Source organism: Callithrix jacchus, chromosome 7 (assembly GCF_049354715.1).
Source record: "Callithrix jacchus isolate 240 chromosome 7, calJac240_pri, whole genome shotgun sequence".
NCBI classification, from domain to species: Eukaryota; Metazoa; Chordata; class Mammalia; order Primates; family Cebidae; genus Callithrix; species Callithrix jacchus.
Window position 1 is genome coordinate 81,690,728 of NC_133508.1, and position 15,921 is coordinate 81,706,648.

Here is a 15,921-nt window from a genome sequence, read left to right on the forward strand (position 1 = left end):
CACAGCTCACTTTGTCATAGCTCACCTTCAAATCCAACACGCTCAAGCAGGTTCAATGGGTACCAAATTAAAGGTTTGTTCCCAACTGGAAGCAGAGGTTTGGGAATGCTGGAAGTTAGGTCTGTCATCCGAGATCCCCCACCTACTGCCATCACTACTGCTTGAAATTCCATTTTTACAAGCTACAAGAAAAAACACAGAAAAAACAATTAACAGAAAAAAACCAATGTAACAAAAATCAAAGCACACACACTACTAGCCTATTTTTATTTAGGTTACTGATACCCACTATGTCAAATGTATAACTCCCAACTCTAGCAATCAGAGTAAGAAAAGCTTAGCTGCAGATAAACATTATGTCTACCAATATATATTCTCAGTTCTATCCTTGGTAAAAGTGGGAGGATATGAATGAAAAAAAAATCTGGCCCTTGCCCTTGAGTTATTTACAATTAAGTGGAGAAGACAAATTCAGTAAATCACAATATATGTCATTAGTACCACAGATGAAATATATCAAAGATGCAATGGGCATACAATAAAGTGAACACCTAGTTTTCTTTGAAAACACAGGGAAGATTTTACAGGAAGGGATGCTTGAGCTGACTCTGAAGGACTAAGAGTTTACCGAGTAGGCTTCTGATGTGTGAATTTTTATTTTTTGAAAATATTACACTGGGTAAGGTGTCTCACATCTGTAATCCCAGCACTTTAGGAGGCTGAGGTGTGTGGATCACCTGAGCTCAGGAATTCAAGCCCAGCCTGGGCAGCATGCAAGACCCCATCTCTACCAAAAATGCAACAAATTAGCCAGGCATAGTGGCTCATGCCTGTGGTTCCAGCTATTTGGGAGGCTTAAGTGGGAGGATCACTTGAGCCTTGGGAGGCTGGTATTAAAGTGAGCCAAGATTGCACCACTGCACTCCAACCTGTGTGACAGAGTAAGATCTTATCTCAAAAAAAAAAAAGAAGGAAAATATTAAAAGATGTCTGACTACTAGAATTAACAGCAGAAACACAAGCATGTTAGGCATTTGAAAAGCATAAAATGACTTAAGTCTCCTCCAATAATTCAGCCATCGGCTCACCTTCTTACTCCTCCAATTATTAAAGATATCTATATCTGAACCTAGATTTACAGAACCCAATTATTAAAAACAAACCAAACTGTTAATTCCTGCTTTTCAAACTCAAGGTAATAAACCTATTTGACTTTGAAAATAATCTCTTTACAGAAACTACCACAGACCAGAGGCACAGTAAAAGGTCATAAATACTTATTTACTTATTTTTGGAGATGGTGTTTCACTCTTGTTGCCCAGGCTGGAGTGCAATGGCGCGATCTTGGCTCACCGCAACCTCTGCCTCCCACATTCAAGTGATTCTTCTGCCTCAGCCTCCCGAGTAGCTGGGATTACAGGCATGGGCCACCAGGTCCGGATAATTTTGTATTTTTAGTAGAGATGGGGTTTCACCATGATGGCCAGGTTGGTCTCAAACTCCTAACCTCAGGTGATCTACCTGATTCGGCCTCCCAAAGTGCTAGGATTACAGGCATGAGTCAGTGTGCCCAGCCATAAAAATTATTTGTTTAGAGACAGGCTCTCACTTTGTTGCCCAGTCTGGAAGTGCAGTGGCATGATCACGGCTCACTGCAGCCTCGACCTCCTGCCCCAGCCTCTGGAGTAGCTGGGACATGTGGGTGCCGCCATGCCTAGCTAATTCCATTTTTTTTTCTTCAATAAGATGGAGTTTCACACTTATTGCCCAGGCTGGAGTGCAGTGGCACAATCTTGGCTCACTGCAATCTCTGCCTCCCAGGTTCAAACGATTCTCCTGCCTCAGCCTCTCCCGAGTAGCTGGGACTACAGACATACGCCACCACACCTGCCTAATTTTGTATATTTAGTAGAGATGGGGTTTTTCTATGTTGGTTAGGCTGGTCTCGAACTCCCAACCTCAGGTGATCCACCCACCTTGGTTTCCCAAAGTGTTAGGATTACAGGCCTGAGCCACTGTGCCCAGCCGCCTGGCTAATTCTTTTAATTTTTTATAGAGATGGGGTTTCAATATGCCGTCCAGGCTGGTCTCAAACTCCTGGCCTCAAGCCTCCTCCCTGGGCCTCCCAAAGTGCTGGGATTAGAGGCATGAACCACTGCGCCTGACCAATCTTTAATGATTTAAACTGAAAGTACTCTTCTCTGATTTACAGCAATGATGTAATTTAAAAAATAAATGTTAAAATGTAACATTCAAAAGAAAGAATCTATTTGACATCAAATTGCCAAATAATGTTGCAACTTTACTATAATTATAATCACTCCTGGACCCCCCCATACACATCAACATCTAACGTGCAGCACTTATCACCTACTATACCCAAGGCACAAAGTGAAGGCTCTTGCATAACATTCACAATGTAAAGATATAGTCATTTTGATTCTAGCAAGCATTGCCTCAGACTGGAATTTAATTTCTCTTTGGTGCTATATAACATTCACCACATCTAATGTTATTATGAAGACCACTGGACCCTTAAGAGTCAAAGGATGGGCAGGGCGTGGTGGCTTACACCTGTAATGTCAGCACTTGGGGAGGCAAGGTGGGCGGATCATCTGAGGTCAGGACTTCAAGAGCAGCTTGGTGAAATTCTGTCTCTATTAAAAATATTTTAGGGCCGGGGGCGGTGGCTCACACCTGTAATCCCAGCACTTTGGGAGGCCGAGGCGGGCGGATCACGAGGTGGGCGGATCACGAGGTCAAGAGATCAAGACCATCCTGGTCAACATGGTGAAACCCCGTCTCTACTAAAAATACAAAAAATTAGCTGGGCATGGTGGCACGTGCCTGTAATCCCAGCTACTCGGGAGGCTGAGGCAGGAGAATTGCCTGAACCCAGGAGGCGGAGGTTGTGGTGAGCCAAGATCGCGCCATTGCACTCCAGCCTGGGTAACAAGAGTGAAACTCCGTCTCAAAAAAAAAAATTTTTTTAATTAGTCAGGCATGGTGGCGAGAACCAGTAATCCTAGGTGCTCAGGAGGCTGAGGCAGAAGAATCGCCTGAACCCCAGAGGTGGAAGTTGCAGTAACCTGAGATGGTACCACTTGCACTCCAGCCTGGGTGGCAGATCAAGACTCCATCTCAAAAAAAGAGGAGTCAAAAAATGGGCTGGGAGCAGTGGCTCATGCCTGTAATCCCAGAACTCTGGGAGGCCAAGGTAGGTGAATCACCTGAGGTCCAGAGTTCAAGACCACCTGGCAAACACGGTGAAACCCCATCTCTACTAAAACTACAAAAATTAGCTGGGCGTAGTGGCAGACGCCTGTAATCCCATCTACTTGGGAGGCTGAGACAGGAGAATTGCTTGAACCTGGGAGGTGGAGGTTGCAGTGAGCCGAGACCATGCCCTTGCATTCCAGCCTGGCGGACAAAAGAGAGATTGAGTCTCAAATAAAAAAAAGTGACTCACACTCCCAGCACCTTGGGAGGCCAAGATGGGAGGATTGCTTGAGCCCAGGAATTCCAGAACAGCCTGGGCAACATGGCGAGACCCCATCTCTATAAAAAATACAAAAAATTAGTCAGGTGTGGTGGTGCAAGCCTATAGTCCCAGATACCCTGGAGGCTGAGGTGGGAGAATCACCTAAGCCTAGGAGGTCAAGGCTATACACCACTGCATTCTAGCCTGGGCAACATAGTGAGACCCTGTCTCAAAAAAAAAAAAGAGTTAAAAGAAGAGTTTGAGTTATGATTCTACCACTCATAAGTGGTGTGATCAGGAGCCTGACATTTAAAACTCCCAGTGTCCTCAGCTTCTAGAAGGAAGCCCAGTGGTTAGGTTCACAGACCCTAGAGCCAGAATGCCTAGGTCTGAATTCTACCTCTACTATTTATTATTAGCTGTGCGAACTATGGAAAACTACATAACTTTTCTATGCCTCAGTTTTTTGCATTTTATAAGATGGGGATAATTATAGTTTCACTTCACAGAGTTGTTGTCAAGATTAAATTCAGGCCGGGCTTGGTGGCTCATGCCTGTAATCCCAACACTTTGGGAAGCGGAGGCAGGCAGATCATGAGGTCAGGAGATTGAGACCATCCTGGCCAACATGGTGAAACCCCATCTCTACTAAAAATACAAAAATTAGCTGGGTGTGGTAGTGTACATCTGTAGTCCCAGCTACTTGGGAGGCTGAGGCAGGAGAATCGCTGGAACCCAGGAGCGGGAGGTTGCAGTGAGCCAAGATTGGGCCACTGTACTCCAGCCAGGCAACAGAGCAAGACTCCGTCTCAAAAAAAAAAAAAAAAAAAAAAGATTAAATTCGTTATTCTATGTAAAGCAGACAAAATAATGTCCATCCTAGGAGAAGCACAATATAAGCAGTTGCTTTATTAGACAGAGACTAGATCAGGGATTCTGTACTAACTGAATCATGCTGCTTCATAATTCTGGTCTCTGCACTGATACTGTTCCTTCCTAGTCTGCCTTTCTCTATGTCTAGTAATCACCTACTACACTTTGAAGATAGCTCAAGAATCCTCTTGTCTACAAAGCCATTCCTAACCCTCCCCATCCCTCCAGAAGTGACTCCTTTCCCCAAAGTGCTTCCATTCTGCCATGTGCAGATTATCTTAGCCTTTATAGGGTTTCATTGCACATATGTGTTTAAATGTCTACTTAAGTGTAACATTGATGTCTCTTAAATGTCTGTACAACAGCCTATTTAAGAGTGACTTTCTTGGACTGTGTGTGGATCGTCACTGTATTCCCAGTTAGATGCCAGAAATCAGCATGGAACGAGGACCTGTGAACTTCACAACTGTCTAAGAGTCAAACTCAAACAGTGCACAAGGGCACTAGAACCCAGGTCACTAGGAACTGAGGTTCTGGCTCTCAAGGAGGCCCTGTGTGAAGAAAGGCAACCTAGGAAGCATGAATAGTTATCATGAACATAACTAATCATGATACCAGGCAGACTGTCAAATGCTCATGTCACTGCCATGATTATGGGTGATGGGAATCATGGCAACCAGTTTCGCTGCCTCCCAAGCTTTAGAGCGGGTGGTCACGGCATCTCAGAAATGCCTGCATCATAGCATTCATGCCTTTTCCAGTTGTAAATAGGTAAGAAAACTGCATCAGAATTGGTCTGTCATTCCACATGCGCTGCCTGAAGGCAGAGATCTCACTGCATTTCTCCTTGTTCATCGCCCTGCATCCAAACAACTAAAGGAAGACTGAATAAATGAATGAGGGACTTAGGTTGAAAAAGTGCAGGCACAGTGCTAAAGGCGCCTGGTACCGGGTCTAGTGCTCACTCGCTGTGACTCTGAACAGAACCTCCCCTCCCCGAAACTTCGTTTCTTTCTTTTCTTTTCTTTTTTGAAACGGAGTCTCACTGTTGCCCAGGCTGGAGTGCAGTGGCGTGAATTCGGCTCACGGCAACCTCCGCCTCCTGGGTTCAAACGAGTCTCCTGCCTCAGACTCTCGAGTAGTTGAGATTAGAAACTTAGTTTCTCCATCTGTTGCATCAGGTGGTTGGCTCAGATTCTCCACCAACCTCCCCTCTCCTTCGGACACAGACACACGGTCGGGTGGAGCAGGGAGTCAAGTTGGCGACTTCGGGGCTAAGCACCCCTTCCTACCCTTTCGGGTCCAGCTCGGCCCAGTTGGACAAGCCCGCCTCCCTCAGATGAGTGGCCCCACCGCGCTGCTCACCGGGGTCAGCCAGCTCGTGCGCGGCCTGGCAGGGCAGAAGTCACAGCTAAACCTCAGTTCCCCGCACGCCACAACCGCTCCCAGCGCTCCACACGCCGCCTCTGACTGACAGCCCAAAGGCGCAGGCGCGTGATGGCCGAGACGCTCGATGGAAAGCGCCGAGCAGACCCAAGGAGAAGGGACGAGCGCCGAGCGATGGATGACGGAGTGGAAGCCCTCGCCGCTGAGCGGTGGGGAGGCGGGGCCGGAGCCAACGAGGAGCGTTCGACCTGTGTGTCCCTCTGTCCATTAACACATTACTAATGCCTTTTCAGTATTCCCTCGCAGTGCAGGGTGCCAGGAACTCAGACAGAGCAACTCAGCCTCTTTACTCAGGGAGTTATTCTAGGACCTGGCTCCAAGTCCATTCTGTGAAAGACCGCTCATTCGGAGACGCAATTTTGGTTTGCGAGTGAAAAAAAATCACCAAATGCTCTTGCAGGGGTTGCCGGGGCTTCCTATTTGTAAGACGTATAACATCGCCACTCACGTTAACTTTAGCTATCAAAACTGGGAGCGGCTGGCCACGGTGGCTCACGCCTGTAATCCCAGCAATTTGGGAACCCCAGGTGGGAGGATTGCTTCAGGCCGGGCGTTTCAGATCAGCCTGGGCGAACGAAACTCCCGTCTCTATAAAAATAAAAATTAGCCTGGCATGGTGGTGTGTGTCTGTAGTCCCAGCTGCCCGGGAAGCTGAAACGGGAGGATCGCTTGAGCCCAGGAGTTCGAGGCTGTTGTGAGCCATGATCCGGCCACTGTATTCCTAACTAGGTAACAGAATGTGACCCTGTTTTTTTGTTTTGTTTTGATTTCATAATCATAAACTTAACTCTGCAATCCAGTTAGGCATGGAAGGGCACAAGGAAAACATGGAACCCAAAGGGAACTGCAGTGAAAGCATAAAGATTCTAGGATACTCTGAGCAAATGGAATGGAGGGGTGCTTCCCTGAGCTGCGGAAGGAATGGTCTGGTGGTTAAGATAAAACACAAATCAAACTTTAGAGTTGTCCATAGTCAGCAATGGTGATCTTGCTGGTCTTGCCATTCCTGGACCCAAAGAGCTCCATGGCCTCCACAATATTCATGCCTTCACTTTGCTGAAGACCACATGCTTACCATCCAGCCACTTAGTCTTGGCAGCGCAGATAAAAAACTGGAAACCATTTGTGTTGAGTCCAGTATTTGCCATGGACAAAATGCCAGGATCTGTATACTTTATGATGAAGTTTTCATCATCAAATTTCTCCCCATAGATGGACTTGCCACCAGTGCCATTATAGCATGTGAAGTCACCACCCTGACACATAAACCCTGGAATAATTCTTTGAAAGCAGGAACCTTTATAGCCAAATCCCTTCTCTCCAGTGCTCAGAGCATTAAAGTCTGCTGTCTTTGGAATCTTGTCTGCAAACAGCTCAAAAGAGACACAGCCCAAGGGCTCACCATCGACAGCCATGTCAAAGAACGTGGGGTTGACCATGGCTTATAAGGGGCTCCTGGTGGCAGCCAAGACCCTGTTTTTAACAAAACAGTAATAGGCCAGGGGTGGTGGCTCATTCTTGTAATCCCAGCACTTTGGGAAGCAAGGTGGGTGGATCCCTTAGGCCCAGGAGTTTGAGACGAGTCTGGGCAACATAGTGAAACACCCTCTCTACCAAAAATACAAAAATTAGCTGGGCATGGTGGCATGTGCCTGTAGTCCCAGCTACTCAACAGGCTGAGGCAGGAGAATTGCTTAAACCCGAGAGGCGGAGGTTGCAGTGAGCTGAGATTGTGCCACAGAGAATGAGACTTAGTCTCAAAAGGAAAAAAAGAAAAGAGAGCGAGAGAGAGACATGTACTCAGGCCATGATTTAATAAAACTAATATAATTTACTAAAGACTTTAAGTGTAACTGACTTTATTTATTTATTTTTGAGACAGAGTCTCACTATGTTGCCCAGGCTCAAGTACAGTGGCATGATCTCGGCTCACTGCACCCGCCACCTCCCAGTTTCAGGCAATTCTGCCTCAGCCTCTTGAGTAGCTGGGATTACAGGCATGCGCCATCCATCTAATTTTTGTATTTTTAGTGGAGACGGGGTTTTCACTATGTTGGTCAGGCTTGTCTAACTCCTGACCTCAAGTGATCCACCTGTCTCTGCCTCCCAAAGTGCTGGAATTACAGGCATGAGCCATCGTGCCTGGCCATTTTTTTTTTCTTTGAGACAGGGTCTTGCTCTGTTGACCAGGCTGGAGTGCAGTGGCATGATCTTGGCATGCTGCAACCTCTGCTTCCTCAGCTCAAGGGATCCTCCCATTTCAGCTTTCCAAAGTGTTGGGATTACAGGGGTAAGCCACTCTGCCTGGCCTTAATGTTTATTGTTTATTTTTATTTTATATTTATTTTTTAGTGCCACAGTGCAAGCCTGAGGCACTAAAAAATAAAATGACTATTGGCCGGGCGCGGTGGCTTACGCCTATAATCCCAGCACTTTGGGAGGCCGAGGCGGGTGGATCACAAGGTCAAGAGACCGAGACCATCCTGGTCAACAAGGTGAAACCCCCGTCTCTACTAAAAATACAAAAATTAGCTGGGCATGGTGGTGCACGCCTGTAGTCCCAGCTACTCAGGAGGCTGAGGCAGGAGAAGTTTGAACCGAGATCGCGCCATTGCACTCCAGCCTGGGTAACAAGAGCGAAACTCCGTCTCAAAAAGAAAATAAATAAATAAATAAAATAAAATGACTATTAGTATAGTTTGGTGCCACTGCTTTGATTCATGCTCAATAAAGCACCAGAAGTTTTACCTACCATTGCTTTGGCACCATCAATGCAAATATCAATATGATGAAAATGGTAAATATATTTTAATATTATTATGAAAATAGTTCTGACCTGACAGATCCCTTGAAAGGGTCTTAGGAATTCCCAGGAACCCATGGAGCACATTTGAAGAACTTCTGCCTTATGGATTCCTCCTGGTTCTTACTGCTTCTAGTACTTACATTATGGCACTCATAAAAGACTGTCACCCTCACAGGGTGCTGTGGCTCATGCCTGTAATCCCAGCACTTCAGGAGGCCAATGCAGGCAGATCACAAAGTCAGGAGATAAAAGACCTCCTGGCCAATGTTGTGAAACCCTGTCTTTACTAAAATACAAAAAATTAGCCAGGTGTGGTGTCACACACCTGTAGTCCCAGCTACTCGGGAGAGGCAGAGGCAGAGAATCGTTTGAACCTGGGAGGTGGAGGTTGCAGTGAGCCGAGATCATACCACTGCACTCCAGCCTGGCGACAGAGCAAGACTCTATCTCAAAAAAAAAAGATTGTCATCCTTTTTTCCATGTCTTCTCTATCACACTAGGAGCCCCTTGAAGATAAGTGCTTTATCTTATTTGTTCCTCTCTCCCCAGGACCTAGCATAGAACTTGGGACATGCTAAATGAATAATATTGGATGAACTGAAATCTCATTTATTTTCCCTTGACTTCCCATTTGGTGGTGGGAAAACTGGGTTGAGAGCCAGGTCACTGACAACATCTCTTACCCTGAACTTTCCTCCTCACTGTCAATCCATATTATTATCCATGCCTAGCCCCATGCTTATTATTATTATTATTTATTAAGTACACAGGAAATACTTAATAAATGCTTATTAAATACAGGGTATTCCCTAAAATGTTTGTTTCCTCTTTACAGCAATTATTCTCTAAGGGAGATTTGTGCATATATATGTGTGTGTGTGTTTGTGTGTTCATATGTGGTGGGGGAATAATTTAACAAGGCCAAGCTCTCTTAACTGTAAAAGACAAAAGAAACCTTTCAAAATTTGGGCCTTGGCTCGCTAACACTCTTCCCACGGTCTGCTAAAGATCTCTCTGGGAATTTGCTGGCCACCTCACAATATTCATCTACTCCATTTGGCCAGAGACTTGTCAGTGGGGCAGAGAATTATTGTTTTTAGAGTAGTGAATGAAAGATAAAATAAAAAAAATTCCACTTTGGCAAACACTTGCACATACTAAAATATTTGCATTTTATTGATTGATTGAGATAGGGTCTCACTCTGTCACCCAGGCTCAAGTGCACTGGCATGATCACAGCTCACGGCAGCCTTGACCTGCTGGGCTTAAGTGATCTTCCCACCTCAGTCACCAGAGTGGCTGTGACTACAGGCACCTGCCACCTTGCCTGGTTAATCAAAAAAAATTTTTTTGTAGGGGCAAGGGCTCACTATTTTGCCCAGGCTGGTTTCAAATTCCTGGGCTCAAGAGATCCCTCCTTCCCTGCCTCAGCCTCCCAAAGAACTAGAATTACAGGCATGAGCCACCACATCCAGCTTTGCATTTTATTTTGGTATGTAAGCCCAGTAACTGCTCAAAAGATCCATGATAAGTTAGAGATAAAATGATGCTACAGTATTTAACAAAAGGAGCTTGGAAAGAGTCTTCATTAATTAGAACTTTAGTATTTCTTTTCAAGCACGCAGAATTTTCTTCATTGGTGGTTTTAAAGGTCAGAATTGGGGCATTCATGCTCTAAACTGGTGAATAAAATTTTTTTAAAAAGTGATTTGGCCAGACGCGGTGGTTCACGCCTGTAATCCCAGCACTTTGGGAGGCCGAGGCGGGTGGATCAAGAGGTCAAGAGATCAAGACCATCCTGGTCAACGTGGTGAAACCCCGTCTCTACTAAAAATACAAAAAATCAGCCGGGCATGGTGGCATGTGCCTATAATCCCAGCTACTCAGGAGGCTGAGGCAGGAGAATTGCCTGAACCCAGGAGGCGGAGGTTGCAGTGAGCCGAGATCGTGCCATTGCACTCCAACCTGGGTAACAAAAGTGAAACTCCGTCTCAAAAAAATAAATAAATAAATAAATAAATAAAATACAAATGAATAAAGAATAAGTGATTTAATCAATTTGGTGATTTTTTCTCCTTTATTGAAAACGACTTTTCAACTGGCTGATTTTTCCCTTGTTTTTTAAATTGGAGCCCAGCACAGTGGCTCACACTTGAATCCCAGAACTTTGGGAGGCCAAGGTCAGAGGATAGCTTAAGCCCAGGAGGTGGAGGTTGCAGTGAGCCTAGATTGTACCACTGCACTCCAGAGTGGGAAACAGAATGAGACCTTTTCTCAACAAACAAACAAAACCCGAAAACCGTTAACACTCAGAAAGAATTACCTTATGATCCAGCAATCCCACATCTGGGTATATATCCAAAGAAATTGAAATCGGAATGTTGAAGAGATATCTGAACTCCTACGTTCATTTCAGCATTATTCAATAGTCAAGGAAGCAACCTAAGTGTGTATCAGTGGATAAACAGTACACGCGTGTGCGCGCACACACACACACACACACCCCGGAATATTATACAGATCTAAAAGGAAAGATCTTCTGTCATTTGTAACAACATGGATGGAACTGGAGAACATTAAGCTAAGTGAAATAAGCTAGGCACAAAGAGGTAAACACCTTATGATCTCACTTATATGTGAAATCTTAAAGAAGTTGACTTTGGCCAGGCACAGTGGCTCACAACTGTAATGCCAGCACTTGCAACCTCTGCCTCCCGGGTTCAAGCAATTCTCCTGCCTCAGCCTCCTGAGTAGCTGGGACTACAGACACCCACCACCATGCCCAGCTAATTTTTGTATTTAGTAGAGACAGGGTTTTACCATGTTGGCCAGGCTGCTCTTGAACTCCTGACCTCAAGTGATCTGCCACCTTGACCTCCCAAAGTGCTGGATTACAGGCCTTATTTTTATTAGGACTATTTTTTTTAAACTGATATCATAGGAGCCATGAGCATTAAGACCATTTTTTTAGACAAGGTCTCACTCTGTCCCCCAGGCTCTGTTTCATAGTAGCAGAGAGGGCTAAGGGGTTGTAAAGGAAGTTGTTGATCGAAGGGTACAAAATCTCAGTAAGACTGCAGGAATAGGTTTTAGTGATCTATTGCACTGCATGGTGACCACAGTCAATAAAAATGTACATTTCAAAATTGCCAAAAGAATAGATTTTTAACATTCTTGCCAAAAAAATGGTTAGTTGTAAGATGATGAATATGTTAACTGAATGACCCTTTGTGCAATGTATATATAGACCAAAAATCCTATTTTGCCCCTTATGTAAAATTATTGTCAATGAAAAATAATTAATTAAAAAATTTAAGGCTGGGAGTGGTGGCTTACGCCTGTAATCCTAGCACTTTGGGAGGCCAAGCCTGGCAGATCACCTGAGGTCAGGAGTTCGAGACCACCCTGACCAACATGGAGAAACCCCATCTCTACTAAAAATACAAAATTGGCCGGGGGTGGTGACACATACCTGTAATCCCAGCTACTCAGGAGGCTGAGTAGCAGGAGAATGGCTTGAACCTGGGAGGCAGAGGTTGCAGTGAGCCGAGATGGCGCCATTGCACTACAGCCTGGGCAACAAGAGCAAACTCGATCTCAAAAAAATAATAATAAATAAAATTTAAAGGTGGAATCTGAGGCACAGAAGGTTAAGCAACTTGCTCATGGTCAACAGCTAGTATGTGGCATAGCCAGAATATGGATATAGTCAAGCTGACTCCAGAGAATGTGCTCCTAACTAGTACACAACAGCATATTGCCTCCCCATGGTATATATCCAATATATGGGTTCTTCCACAAAGAAAAAATGTTGAATTCATAAAAATTTTGAGGTCTAAAAATCAAAATAATTGATCCCATGGAGATAAGAGTAGAAGGATGATTACCAGAGTCTGGGAAGGGTAGTGGGGGGATTAGGGGGAAATGAGGGTGGTTAATGGGTACAAAAAATAGTTGGAATAAGTGAGTAATGCCTTGTGTTTGACAGCACAACAGGGTGACTATAGTCAATAATACTTTAGTTGTACTTTTAAAAACAGATAAAAGAGGCCAGGCATAGTGGCTCACACCTGTAATCCCAGCACTTTGGGAGGTCAAGGTGGGGGGAATCACCTGAGGTCAGGAGTTCGAGACCAGCCTGGCCAACATGGTGAAACCCCATCTCTATTAAAAATACAAAAATTAGCTAGAAAAGGTGGCTGGCACCTGTAGTCCCAGCTACTTGGGAGGCTGAGGTGGGAGAATCACTTGAACCTGGGAGGAGGGAGGTTGCAGTGAGCCAAGACTGTGTCCCTGCACTCCAGCCTGCAGTGCAAGACTGTCTCAAAAAACAAAACAAAACAAAAAGGTATAATTGGATTGTTTGCAACACAAAGAATAAATGCCTGAGAGGATGGATACCCCCATTTACCGTGATGTGATCATAACACATTGCATGCCTGTATCAAAACATCTATACCCCATAAATATGTACCCTACTATGTACCCACAAAAATAAAAAATTATTGGCCAGGCATGGTAGCTTATGCCTCCCAGCACTTTGGGAGGCTGAAGCAGGTGGACTGCTTGAGCCCAGGAGTTCAAGACTACCCTGGGCAATATGGCGAGACTGTATCTCTACAAAAAAAAGAAAAAAAGTTAGCTGGGTGTGGTGGTGCATGGCTGTAGTCCCAGGTACTTGGGAGGCTAAGGTAGGAGGATCGCTTGGCCTTAAGGTGGAGGTTGCAGTGATCCAAGATCATTCCACTGCACTCCAGTCTGAAGGAAAGAGTGACCCTGTCTAAAAAAAAAATCCTAACAAAAATAAATTATGAAAAAAGTTTTGAACTTTTTACATTAGAAATGAACATACATGAAATTAAAAGGGAAAGGACAGGCTATGAAAACATCTGTAAAGGGGGTAGGACATAACACCTTACATACTAAGTAAGCAGGCTTTGGAGCTGGCAGACCACCATCCTGATCTCCATCACTTAACCACTTATCCTGGGCAAGTAATTTAATTCCTCATTGCTCTAGGTTTCTCATGTGGAAAACGGCATAATAATAGTACTTACTTCACAGAGTTGAAAAGATAAAGCAAGATAATAAATGTATGTTACTTATCACAGCGCTTTACTAAGAGGATGATCAGCAACTACCAAGCTTTTATTATTTTAGTACCATGTAAAGGTTAATACAAATCAATAAAATATAATAAAAACAACAGAAAAATGGACAAAAATATATGAAGAGTAGCTCATAAAGAAGAAAAATAATGGTTTGATATAGTAAATAAAACATAACAATTTTACCATTTTTCAGCATACTGAAAAATGTGAACAAAAATTGTCAACAAACATTTGTAAGTGTTAATGCTCAAGGGTGGTGAGAGTTTAGGAAATAGACACTAGAGGGATTGAAAATTGATTCATCCTTCCTATAGGGCAGTTTCTCAATGAAGTGATTTTAAGAAGTTATTCTAAGAAAATAGGTAGATAATGCAATGGTATATGCATGAGGATGTTGATTGCAACATCTGTAGTTTTCAGTATTGAAAATTTGTGAACAATCTTAATGTCCATCTGCAGAGGGTTTAAAATAAATACAAATTGGCTGGGTGCAGTGGCTCAAGCCTGTAATCCCAGCACTTTGGGAGGCTGAGGCGGGTGGATCACCTGAGGTCAGGAGTTCGAGACCAGCCTGGCCATATGGTGAAACCCTGCCTCCAGTAAAAATACAAAAATTGGCTGGGCATGATGGCAGACACCTGCAATCCCAGTTACTTGGGACGCTGGGACAAGGAGAATCATTTGAACCTGGGAGGCAGAGGTTGTAGTAAGCCAAGATCGTGCCACTGCCCTTCAGCCTGGGCAACATAGGGAGACACTGTATCAAATAAATAAATAAAGTTAAAATAAGTGCCCCTTGTCCCAGTCACCATTTCCTGCTTTGATTAATCCCTGCCACCTGTCTCCTTCTTAACCCCTTCTCTACACAGCCACCAAAAGCAAATATAGTTATGTCACTTTCTTGCTTAACCCCTCATGGCTGTTCATTATAAAATCCTAAAACTGGCCTTATAAGGCTGGAGTCTCATTTCTCTCTTCCCTTTACACTCCAGCAACACAGTACTCAATAGGCTTCTCAGTTGGCCTTTGTGTTCAGTTACATGCCTTAGGAACTTTGCATTTCATTGAGCTGCATTAGTTAGAATGATCCTATTTTGTCCTCTTAACAATTTTCATTCTTTGTGGCTTTTACACAAATGTTGTTAACTGTTGTTTATGCAACTCTTTGTTTATATATATCTTTCCCATTAGAGTTTAAATCCCATGAGGGCTAAAATTACCACTGCTTTAGCCACGATTTTATCCATTCACCTAGTTTAGTGCCTGACCTAGGTGCTTGATGCCTATTAGTTTACAGAATGAATTAATGAATGAGGGGTTAAATAAAATGCAGGCTACAAAATATACAGTGAGTGAAAGAGGGACTAAAGTATTCATGTGACCATACCAGAAACAGAAACAGACTACTTCCTGTAGGTGCACATGGCCAGAGCCCTCTCCTGAGGGGAGAGAAGGGAGAGGCACACCTCTAACCTGGGAAGAGCAGAGCTGGGTGAGGGTGGCAGCCTCAGGGGTTCCTGTCCCTTCTGCTCCCTGGGAGGAAAGGGGGTTCACCACCCAAGGTGCAGGGGGATGGGGGGGCGGGGGGCGGTGACAGCTGAGACTCAGCTGTTTTAAGTTCAGTGTTTTGGGATAGGCCTCGGGGTACATACAATGGACAGAGGAGATCAACTCCTTGCACAGTAGTTTCCCAACTAGGGCAGCATCAGGGCGCACCCTAAAGGACAAGGAGGGGAAGAGTTGCCAGGGCGGGACTATGCAAGCCACTTCTCTGTGCAATCAGCCACCACAAGGTCTCACATTGTACCTTGACTCTGCGACTAGGACCCTGGGGCTGTGCTTGAGGGCATGACTGCCCACTGTGGGGGTGTAGGGGTACTGTTCATACATAGGGTTCTCCCAGATATTCCTTTTCTTTTTTGATACAGGGTCTCACTGTCACCCAGGCTGGAGTGCAGTTGTATGATCTTGGATCACTGCAACCTCCACCTCCCAGGCTCAAGTGATCCTCCTGCTTCAGTCTCCCAAGTAGCTGGCACCACAGGCACACATCACCAAACTGGCTAATTTTTGTATTTTTAGTAGAGAGAGGGTTTCACCAGGTTGGCTAGGCTGGTCTCAAACTCCTAGGCTCAAGTGATCCGCCTGCCTCAGCCTCCCAAAGTGCTGGGATTCCAGGTGTAAGCCACCATGCCTGGCCCCAG

General features: G+C 44.7%; 1 protein-coding gene and 1 pseudogene across 3 annotated transcripts in view; both read right to left on the reverse strand.

Annotated features, from left to right (window-relative positions):
* The window catches only part of EIF2B3 (eukaryotic translation initiation factor 2B subunit gamma), a 129,961-nt gene extending 124,135 nt beyond the window's left edge, over window positions 1–5,826 (reverse strand). For 2 of the 3 annotated variants that reach the window (XM_035251257.3, XM_002750746.6), the window contains exons 1-2: window positions 5,720–5,826; window positions 26–182 (exon numbers count right to left, since the gene is read on the reverse strand). In XM_035251257.3, coding sequence (XP_035107148.1) covers window positions 26–173 — 148 coding nt within the window. In that variant the 5' untranslated portion in view covers window positions 174–182; window positions 5,720–5,826. Of the gene's footprint in view, window positions 1–25; window positions 183–5,646 lie in introns of all 3 variants that reach the window. The other variant, XM_078331555.1, reaches the window with a different exon arrangement.
* A 799-nt stretch (window positions 5,827–6,625) lies between these two features.
* LOC144576987 (peptidyl-prolyl cis-trans isomerase A pseudogene) lies at window positions 6,626–7,379 on the reverse strand (annotated as a pseudogene).
* Between the last annotated feature and the right edge of the window lie 8,542 nt (window positions 7,380–15,921).